The sequence below is a fragment of the Magnolia sinica genome, chromosome 15 (assembly GCF_029962835.1).
Source record: "Magnolia sinica isolate HGM2019 chromosome 15, MsV1, whole genome shotgun sequence".
Classification (NCBI taxonomy): Eukaryota; Viridiplantae; Streptophyta; class Magnoliopsida; order Magnoliales; family Magnoliaceae; genus Magnolia; species Magnolia sinica.
The window spans coordinates 20,319,002-20,330,588 of NC_080587.1; the positions used below are offsets into that span (position 1 = coordinate 20,319,002).

An 11,587-nucleotide genomic window follows, 5' to 3' on the forward strand; every position below is an offset into this window, starting at 1 on the left:
TGGTCCATTTTAGATTGGGATATATCTCATTTTTGGTCTCATAACATAAAATGATCTATAAAAATAGATGGACGGAATGGATGAAACACATACATCATGGTGGGGCCCACAGAGCACCAACCATCGGAAACCGATTGGCTACTCCCCCGCCACCGGCCAATGGCTGGTGGTCAGTGCTCTGTGGGCCCCACCATGATGTATGTGTGTCATCCATTCCGTCCATATATTTTTCTAGATCATTTAATGGTATTAAAAGAAAAAATGAAGTATATCCCATCTCAAGTAGACCACATTACAGGAAACAGTGTTGAATGAACATTGACCATTAAAAAATTTTTGGGGGCCATAAAAGTATTGAATCAAGTTGATCTTTGTTTTTTCCCTTCATCTGGGTCTTTATGACCTAATAAACAGATTGGATGTCAAATAAACAGTATAGTGGGCCTTTAAGAGGATTTAAATGATGGATATCCAATCACTATTGTTTTCCTGTGGTGGGGTCAACCTGATATTTATATACCTCTCATTTTTGGACCCAAACCTAAAATGATCTTTAAAAATGGATGAACGGAATGGATGAAATACCTACATCATGGTGGGGCCCATAGAGCACCGACCACCAGCCACGGGGTTGGTGTCAGGGGGAGTAGCCAATCCGTTTCCTGATGCGGGGCGCCAAAAGTCTCTTTGATAAGATAGCCCTTTGATCAGTGTGAAGAATATTCCATAGATCCACGAACAAACGACGAGTAATGGCCAACGATCGTGCAATATCAGCCTTCCATTTCAGTATATTTTGTTTTCATGGCCATTTGATCAAAGGTCTATGTCATTTGGGGATTTCAAATCCTACTGGATTTCAAATCGGAGGTAAAGCTCACTTTTCAATTCCTCTATGAATGCTAGCTTGCAAAACCTGAGCATTGTCGTATGTTTTTCTTTTGATTGTTTAGTTAAGGAGAGCGGCAGCATCTCCTCTCCACACATGCTTCCCTATCATCATCCAAAAACTGTTTCCGGATTCCGCGTATTGAAAATCCAGGTTGTCAAACACAACTGAAAGAACTCAAGGATTCCAAACGACCCCTCAGATAATTCTTCTTTTGCTTCTGGTCAGTTGGTTAGGATCTTCCCATTGGTGAAAAATTCGATTCGATGGTCGGATTCAACAATCCTTTTCCAATCCCTTTAGAGTGTCTGATTTTGCGCATGTTTTTGTCTTTTGATCCTTCTACGTCATCATTCTAGTGTTCTTTGAAGTGCTGGGAAGATGGGTTTTTTTATTCTTTTTATTATTTTATTTTTTTATTGTGGGTTGTTCTTGCTTTCCACATCATCGCTTTCTTAGTGGACTTATCCTCTGCTTGCAGCGATTTCCCACTAGTTTCGAGTTTTGAAAGTTTTAACTTGGAGCTTTTGCAGTTTGGCTTTCTTGGAATTCAAGACCCCAGCAAACTAGAAACTAGAAGGGGAAGAAGAAGAAAAGAAAAGAATAAAAAAGAGGACAAACATAAACATGGTAAGGGTTACCCACTCAACATTTTAAGGATGTGTAAGGATGCACCATTTAGGGGTCGTTTGGATGCCTGTAAAAGGGCCAAGTTGCGAGTGATTTACAGGTAAATCATTTACATTCTACGTTTGGATGGCCTTTTTTGCCTGCTAATCATTTACATTATAGGCTGTAAATGATTTACAGCATTTAAGCCCATCTCACTTTAAGGCAAAATATTCAGATTTCATTTACAGGCTCTGCATTTACAACTTAAACCGTTTACAGGCATCAAACGACCCTTTAATTAACTTGCGATTTACTAGTCCATTGAGGATAATTGCACTGTAATTCCCTTTCTTCACATTCATTTTGAGGATCTGTCTCCAAATTTTCAAGGTAATTTTTTAAAATTCCGTATAGTACGAAACATTTAAATTTACCATTTGTAATTCAATTTGATTGTACATCAAACATAGGCTAAAAGATCAATGAGAATTAAAGCAACAGTGGGCTATAAAGACAACCAATTATGAATCAATGATAAATTTGATAAAGAATAAAGGGATGTGGCCCCATGGTGTGCCTTAAAGGCCGTTACGTAAAGGTAACGGTGACAACCATTACACGTTACGTGGTCGTAAAGGCCGTAACAACCATTATGGAAAAAAATGACCTGTAATTGCCGTTAACGAGACGTTACATATACTATAAAAGGCCATAATAGCCTCATAATGGTCTATCACAGGACATATACATGTTTTTCATACTTTTTAATCAACATTACGGGGTAGATACACGTTTTTTGAGGGTTTTTTCAATAAATGAAAAAATAAAATAGAGAGACTGTAATGGCTGTTACAGGGCTGTAGCAGCCGTTATGCCCCATATTGAAGGTAATGGTGGTGGCCGCTATAGCCATTGTTACCGTTACGGAACACCTTGCATGGCCCAACTTCATAGCTCCTATTGCTCAGAGATGGTTGGCAGGAATTCAACATGTATTCCAAAATGGTATCTTTTATATTCTGGAACGTTATCTTTTGTGTTTTGGAATAAATTGCTAAAGATTGTTAATCTATCACCACTAACAATATCCGAATGTTGGGACTTATTTTCCCAAATACCCTTGAGAAGTTTATTAGTAGCCAACCTTCCGGGAATCCTTTGATATATAATGTTGAGAACTCCTCCAGGAAAACCACAGGGCATCGTGATGCAGGACAATTAACCACTTGCTCTAAAAGCTTGAACTAATAGAGCATGACGAATTAATCCCTTTATCTCATAGCCCAGGCCCCACATCTCATGGGTTAGGACCTCGGTTGAACCCCCTTCGTGGGCCCCAAATCACATGGGTACTGCCTCACTCGAGCCACCCGCCTCACACGGGCCGCCCACCCCGAGTGTGCCCTTGCATCCCACAGGCAACCCCACTCGAGCCTGGTGTGAAAATGCCCCTACATTACCTCCCCTCCAAACAACTCCAAATCTCCTTCTCTCTCTCTCTCTCTCTCTCTCTCTCTCTCTCTCTCTCTCTCTCTCTCTCTTCCATTTCAGTTGGAAACTGTAGTCAGATGTTTGGGGTAGTATAAGTGATCAAGGGGTGGTAACTCATATCATGGGAGTCTCTCTCTCTCTCTCTCTCTCATGATTGCTCTATCCAATCCTCAAAAAATATCTTGATAAGTTTACAAGAAAACGGATGCGTCTAACCCTCTAACCTCCTTTGTCTTCTTAACTTCCTCCCATTTTACTAAGTGACTTTTTTTAGATCCCCGAGCTGCCCCACAGAAACCGCTTCTGGATTTTTCTATTCTAGATGCTACCACTGTTGGAATCTTGAATAGAGATAGGAAGTACACTAGCAAGTTGGCTAGAGTTGTGACCAGGGTTTTCTTTCTTCCCTGTGAATGACAACCCCTCTTCCAAGAGGTGAGTCTTTTCTCAATTCTCTTGATAATCGGGTCCGAAATTGATTTTGAGGATACTCTTGATCCTAGGCCCAAATAAGAAATTGGGAAACCTCGAACTTTACATTCCATCCTTTCAACTAAACAATTAAGGCTAGAGTTGTTAACCTCAATACTTGCCATTTAGTTGTTGTTCGGATGAACCTAAAAACCAAATATTTCTTTGAAGCACAGTGGTGGCCGTTACAGCCACCGTTACTGTTATGGAACACCTTGAGTTGTGTTGCCCATATCCACAGACATTAACAAAGATAAAGGGTTCCCTTGTCTCAAGCCCCTAAAGCTTGAGAAGAAACCATAAGGTAGACCATTAATGTGAATTGAAAAGAAAGCCTTCTCCATATTGTTTTTTTTTTTTTTTTTTGAAAATTTCCTTCAACTAGCAATCAATTGAGACTAATTTCAAAGTATTTAGGAGTATCTGATGAAATGATCATCACATATACTCTAATTTCAAATTTTGAGTGCAGGTGGTCCGATTTGGGGAAAATTGGAAATTTTTTTGAAATTTCCCCAATTTCTCCCAAATCGGTTGCAATGTTGCACTCCAAACACGAAATCAAGCATGTATGAGGGTTGATCTACTAATTTGTTAAGTTCTTGTCAATTTTTGGAAAATAAAAATCAATTTTAATAAAAAAATTATTAAAATATTATTTTTCTTTCAAATTTCCCTTCAACTAGTTGTCAATTGAAACTAATTTCGGAGTATTTAGAGTGTTTGATGAAATGATTTATCACATACACTCTAAATGTTATACATTCAATTTGAATATAGTTGCATTAGTTTAGTCAAATAACACATAGCTTAGGACTCTATACAAGGGAAACCTATAATGTGCACTTTTTTTTTTTTTTTGAGACGTTATGATTTAAAATCGTGTATTAAGGTCCTTGTTTTTTAACAATCCCTGAAGTTTCATTGAAAAATTCAACTATTTTTCCAATGTTTCTCCATGTTTCTTAAAGTGTGATAAATCACCCGATACAAACAATATATCCCATATGATAACTGATACTATCTATATCTCAAGGATGTGATACGTAATGTGATACCGATATTTCGAACACTGCACTGATGGTTATCAGCGATATCAAATGGGTGGTGACTCATCCACCCTATACCTGGCATACAAGCACCAAACTATCCATATTGTGTATCCCATTGTTGATAATGCATAGACTGAAATCACAATGATAGAATGATCTTAATTATGTCTAGTGGAAGGACAATACCCTACTTTTGACCTATCCTCATCTTAATCCGGTGGACTGGTATCAGAAAAAGGGTGTTGGTTCCACAATGCTGGTCATTATTGTGGATTGAGTAGCATGGACACCAAATCTTCGTCTTAGGGATCTTCTTCTTCTTCTTCTTCTTTTTTTCTTTTTTTTTTCGTTTCCACTCACCCTTGGCTTTATTTGGTTTTCTAGAAAAAGGGGTGCTGATTACAAAATGCTATTCACTATCAAGGGATTGCAGCGGTGCAGACACCAGGTCTTCGGACAAATCTTAATGAAGATGAGATCAAACAATTTGTTAGGCTCATGGTGGCTTAGAGCCTTCTTTAGAAGAAAATGATCGGTGGGTCTAGAGAAAGTGAGTGGTCAGGATTTTATTTTTTTTTTCTTTTAAATCATTTTACTCACCGATGATTTGTGACGGAGGGAGATATGGAAGGGCCTCACCTAGGTGTGCAACTTGGGTGGGTTTGGTCGGGTTGAGTGTCACCCCAAGCCCAACTCGATCTCAAGAGGGCCCAACCTGAATTGCAGCACAAGGTTCCCAACCTAAAGTCCTCTATACTCAACCCAAACTGACCTAGACCCAACCCCGACCCGAGTACATGCGATTTTTCCGAACCAGATCCAACCTGACCCGAATTTGTGCAACATGAATCCAACTCGAATTCAAATTGGAATGGCAATTACCAACCTAAGGACCTTGAAAACCTGAACGAAACCAAACCAAACCCAAACTCGGGTTTGGGTTGACCCGAACCCAAGTTGCAGCTCTAGCCAAGACTATGATGCTATGGAAGTATAAGGCTCCAACTAGGGTGGTCATGCTCAGCTGGTTAGTTGGGAAAGGCAAAGTGCTTACAAGGGATCATCTTAGAAGCAGATAGATGATCATCCTAACTTGTGCGTTCTGTTACTAAGAAATGAGGAGTCAGTGAACCACTTATTTATTCACTATGATTTTGGACGAGCTGTGGGGGAGATGCTTTGGTTTGTTTAGAGTTTGATGTGCAATGGCCCGTTCGATAGACCTGATCCGTGTTTGGCATGGGTATTTTTTTGTCCAAGAAAAGGTGCTGTGAACACTTTCCTTACTACCATGGTCTGGACAATATGGTCTGAATGCAACCACAAAATATTCCGTAGCAAAGTAAGCTCGCCAGTTAATGTTTTTTTTAAAGGCGAAGAGGATGGCGATCGGTTGAGCTAGGTTCTTAAAGCTTTTACAAGTTGTGATAAAATTGCGATCCCTCAAGAAGGAGAAGAAGGAGAAGGGGAAGGAGAAGAATGTCACTTGTATAATGGATGAGCCACACCGTTTTGAAAATGGAGGCGAACTATCACCAGTCTTTGCCTTTTGAAAATGTGTAGTGTATTTGAAAATGCTCTCTGCCTTCTGAAAATATGTAGTGTATGTTTGGGTTTGTTGCAATGAACATGTCTTTCTTTATCAAAACTTTCTGCTTTACAAATGGAACCTACACACTACAATGGATGGCTATACCACACAAAATTGCATCAGTTTGACAATCCCGGTCGCCCACTTAAATGAACTTCTGTATGTGTGGTAAAAAAAATAGATGGAGTGGGCCTTTCAAAAATAAACAAAAGAATTACATGGAGTCACCTGATCTTTGGCTGAGGCACGTGCAGTGGGACCTGCCAGTTGAAGGGTTGGATCTCAGGTGCATTTTCCATGCTGGCACATGCAGCCCACTTGCAGCGTGTGTATTTTAAGAACAACCATTGTCCTAGTTCTTCAGTTGTGGATGAGCCATACCTGCTTAGTGGGCTGCAAATGGATATTGACATGAAGATGAGCTAAGAATGAGCAGCAATCCAAATTTAATGGTTCAAACTTGCAAATATCGAATGGTTAGGATCATTCAATCAACCATGATTTGGGCTATGGCCTAGTAGGTCAATGGTCCCAATGATGATCCAAATTTCCCATGAATGGTGGGGTCCGACACTTCATGGAACTTCCATGAAGTACTCATTCTTGGTAACATTTATCCTTGAATTTCAGAAAGACACATGAAGTAGGGAAGGGGTATTTTTAGGATCAAGCAAAAGGTCAGTGGCAGTTTCGAGATGTTAGAAGCATTTAGGGTTCGTAGAAATGAGATTACAAAATGGTGGAAAAAGTGACTAATAGGTTAATTTAGGTGGAAAAGTATCAGATTGGGTTGAAGAAAGGGCGTTCTGTACCAGTCCATGAGAACTGTATCAGAAAATCTTGGGAACCATGAAGTATAGGTGCCCTGCTTGTTAACTGATCTGCTGTAAGCCATTCTACCAGCTAATACATTCCTGAATACCATTATGTTTTTCTATATATGCTCATAAGCTAAAATTTTCTATTGTCTTTCATCTAACAATCATGCACCTTTTGGTCAGGTACGAGGGACAGCGTGCCATTTAACCATGATCGGGCTACGTTGCGTCCAAGGGAATTAAAGATGCTCAACAGACGGTATGTTGTAAAGCTTCTCCTGGTAAAAGATGGTGATATGATTGCGTGTAGTGTGTGTGAGTGGCCCAGGGTTCAATCCCTGGCAGTGTTGCCTTTCAAAAAAGAAAAGAAGAAGAAGAAGAAGAAGAAGAAGAAGTAGAAGTAGAGTTGGTGATGTGATTGTGTGCCAAGCATTCACTGAGAGTATCTCCCACCACCTACAAATGGTAGGTGGGAATCTTGACATGTATTCTAAAACTGACTTATGACAGTTCAGATTTTGAAAATGCTGCTAGATTCCTGCCTTATCTTTAAATGTTGAGAGATAGTAGGCTTACTACTCTCAGTGAAATAATGCGCATATTTTAATAGGATTTTCGCTGACTCTGTACTGAACCAACTGCTGCATTGGCTTTTCTGATGTCAGCTGTGAAATCTGCAAACAAGGAGTCAAAAGAAATGGTTAAAACTGTGAAAATTCAGGACATAGATGCATGATCCCGCCTTACTCTTTTCTCGGTTTCCATGCTTGTTAGTTTTAAAGCCTTGTAACAAGGACAAGTCACTTCAAATTGTGCATTTCAATGCTGTTTGTATCTGCGTGAATGATGTTCTTGGATATGGCTAATTTTAAAGATCTATTTGCTAATTACACAATATACTATTAAAAAGTACTAGTATATTTTAAAATTTTACAATATACTATTAAAATGTAATAATTTATTTTATTATTTAAAATATTTGTGTGTCCTTTGTCAGTTATGACTTTTAGAAGGACCATCTCTGGCACATGGATTGACACATCAATGTCCAAGTTACATAGTTCTTATGCTGCTTTTGGCTTAAGGCCATTTCAGGAGCAGACATCCTAATTTGTAATTTTGTAATTTCTACTCTTAGAAGTATTTCGCAATAATAATAATAATAATAATAATAATAATAATAATAATAATAATAATAATAATAAATAAAAACAGTGTACTTGGGCTCTTTTTTGTTGTATTGGAAAGAAAGAGGCCTTCCATATCACATGAGCATTGTTTCATGATTTTCGGAAATTCTATTGAGAGTGGAATTCCCAGAATAATGAATTATTTTTCTCCTGGCCTGGGCCAAATGCAATTTAGGGTCTCTTTCACAGTTAAGATTCTAAAACGATCAAGTCCTTTTTCCTTTTGGTCTCAACCTATTGAAAAATGGGCATATGGTGTTTTAATCACGATGTTTTAAAAAGAATCACTTTGATGGATTGGATATGTCGAATATGCAAGATGAGATGATGAATCTGATGGATGTGAGCAACAAAATCCAAGAGTCGTTCAGAAGAATCTTGTGTACTTAATGACATTAACGAGGGAGGACTTTGGGTGGTACTTTTGAGATACAGTAATTTAGGATAGTACTCTCTTCGGCCAGCTTGTATTGTGTGGAATTTTCTTTTTCATTCCTGGTGTTTGTGATCAAATGCCTATGAAATCTGCAATGCTGATTTCTCTTTCTTTTGTTCCGGTTCTCCTCTTTTAACACCACAAAGAGCTTGATGCTTTGGAAGCGGACATTGGAACAGAGACGGAGTCTGAGGGTGTGCCGGCGTATCTTCAACCTGGTAAGGAACCAGATTTGGATGCTGAATTCAATTTGTCTTGGGTACCATCAGGGCATGCAGTGGGGCCCAACAGACAGAATGCCCAGGTAAATTCATTGTCAGTAATTTTATCTACATCAGTGTTTTCATCAATTGATGCAGATTTTGCTGATGACTACCTCTAGTTGTAGAAAAGCAAGTATGGGAAGATACAATATATGAACCATGAGCAGAGGATATGCACAATATGGTTCAGTGATCTGGATAATTTGTTTATGGGTCCCATTGTGGATGGATCATACCTTAAAAATTTCCTCAACAGGGCAACATCAATTCCTAACCATTTGATCTGTGGCCTCTCAGTAGGTGGTGATGGAGGGGGAAAAAAATACTGCAAAGGCCCACATCCAACTAAGAAAACCCCCAAGATTGTGCATCTGGCGGTGCCGACTAATTCAATTGCATTAATTACTCGGTGAAGTGGAAACAACCAAACTGTAGTTACAATTCAGAAGCTTGGGTGAACGTTTGCAATTCCACTTAGTTGCATATAGGAAGTTCCAAATGCATCCTTAGGGAATCAGTGTGCTGAATTGAATTGAGAGCAAACTGAACCAAGCCAATTACTTGGAAAAAGGTCGTGTTTATTGATTGGATGAGTGTTTATCAGTTGTGTATCTAAATGCAGTCTCAGAAGAATCAGTGTTCTGAACTAAATTGATAGTGAACTAAACTCAGAAATTTAGTTACAATTCTGTCGGTTATTGATTGTGTTTGCAATTCAAATCACTTGCATATCCAAAGTTCCAAACACAGCCTTAGAGAATCAGTGCAATGAATTGAATCAACACTGAACTGAACTCAGCAAATTTCATAGTATGAGCAAATGGTTAAACAGAGATATCCACAGCCAAACAATAAATACAATGGCTGATCAATTCCTTAACATAAATATCACACATAAAACCTGTTTGATTACTTGTAATAAGCATAACAGTTAGACTGCAGATCTATTTTACATACATTGGCTTTCTAACTGAATACATGGATAAAGCAACAAACAGCTAGTAAAGTGATCATTCCTTCCCAAAAGCTATTTATGAAGCCTAGCAGCTGATGAACTCACAAGCGATGAGGAACATCTATGCTCAATTTGAAGAATCCCTTTTGAAGACAAAATTGCCCACCCTTGACAAACAAGAGACCTATTGACTCATTTTCAATTTGGAGCTTGCCCTTATGTCTAAGGATCCACTGCTTGACTAGGCCTGCACGACTCATGGGTGTATTATCTGGTATGTTAATCTTATAAGCCCTATGGTTGACAGGCAACTGTATAAATATCGCATCAATCGGACAATCCTATCTTTCTCAGTAACAGCCTTCAAGCAAACAGGTGATGAAAACATTCAGCCAATAGACTACACTCAGTACAGAAAATCAGACAGGTAGGATTCTCCTATCCGCATGTTTTTTGTACAATCACCCACATGCGATAGATTTGAGCAGAGGTGGTCTTCATTATCTGACTATGCAGCTTAATTAGGCAGCTCAGATTCTCCCATCAGTGTCTTCTGTACAATCATCCACAACAGTAGGGGCAAGCTGATGGGTGCTGATATTGATTATTTGACCATGCAGTCAAGTGGGCCCCATCCATGAATGAACACAGTCATAGGCCTTCAATTGCAGAGAAGACAACCTTTACTTTGACTTGTATCCTCCTTTTCCCTCAGAGACTTGAACATGGATGAGAGACACCAGGTCTAGATTCTCTAATCCAAGCTGTTGTATTGAATGGAAGTTTGGTCAGATCCGTTCATAGAACAGTATTTGTTGGAAGTATCAAAATTGTATCCCGTTAGTCAGTGGGGAATTGGAGTTTGAGGTTCGACCTGTATTTGAAAATTCCACCAAGTTTGCAGCATCTCTGCAACATAGCAGTAACTTGGATTAAAATTTTTTTCTCTAAAACTAGTTATTATCCACATGCATTAAGAAAACCATGCCCATACCATTGAGCCATCAGAAAGTCGATATCAGTTGATATCTTCACATAAGCTTCCGAATGTTGCCCTGATTAGGTAACTGTAGACAATGATGCCCCTGTAGACATCACCAAACATTTGCAGAAATATTTCCACTAATATTACTGTTTGAGGTACTATAAAATCCAAACCCATAGATCCTATAGCCTCAATGGGAAGGAATGATACATAGCTTTGTGTACAGAGATTGTTCTCCATTTTGTATAAATAATCTAAAAGATGGACATGCAAAGGCTCACAAATATATTATCACCATCATCATCTTAGCCTTTCTCCCAGTAAGTTGGGGTTGGCTTTAAATTGTTGATTGACAAAGAAGGGTCCATGATCAGCTCCCCAAAAGGCATCCGCCACACTTTTCTAAGCACTTTGCTTTTGAAAAGATGATATTATTTTTATAGGCAAATCTGGAAACTAAAATTTTTGCATAAAAAGTTGGGTTGCAGCATACAACTGATTGTAGGTGATCTGTCCTCTTCAAATTTAGTTGATTTTTATGACGTAAAAATGCCTGTAAGTTAGAGTACAACTATCAAACCATGTGTTCAATAGTATTCCATCTATTTTTAATTTTTAATACAACATATTGGTCTAGGTCCATTATAATTTATCTCAGCTAAGTAATCTCTCTCAGTTCCTTGGATGCCTTAGCTGTTAGAGATAATATGGAAAACGCTTCTGCTTATAATGTCAGCTATGGCATATAGATCTTGAAAATAAAGAAGTTAGAATCACCTAGTGTTCTCGATGTGAATCAAGAGATTTCATTAGAGATTCTTCCATTACTCTGAT

At 38.7% G+C, this 11,587-nt stretch overlaps 1 protein-coding gene across 11 annotated transcripts; it reads left to right on the forward strand.

The window, feature by feature from the left end:
* Positions 1-737: 737 nt before the first annotated feature.
* On the forward strand, positions 738-9,006 carry LOC131227673 (uncharacterized). 11 transcript variants are annotated; one of them, XR_009162422.1, is made up of 4 exons: positions 738-870; positions 1,423-1,891; positions 7,108-7,389; positions 8,697-9,006. XR_009162422.1 is itself a non-coding variant. In XM_058223470.1 (4 exons), exons 1-4 carry the CDS (start codon positions 753-755, stop codon positions 8,967-8,969), a joined length of 348 nt encoding a protein of 115 aa, XP_058079453.1. In that variant the 5' UTR covers positions 744-752; the 3' UTR covers positions 8,970-9,006. The 11 variants fall into 11 exon arrangements, 2 of the variants coding, with proteins under 2 accessions (XP_058079453.1, XP_058079452.1); XM_058223470.1 differs by lacking the exon at positions 1,423-1,891 and having other exon boundaries at positions 744-870; positions 7,108-7,205; positions 8,697-8,768; positions 8,910-9,006; XR_009162423.1 differs by lacking the exon at positions 1,423-1,891.
* Positions 9,007-11,587: the final 2,581 nt, after the last annotated feature.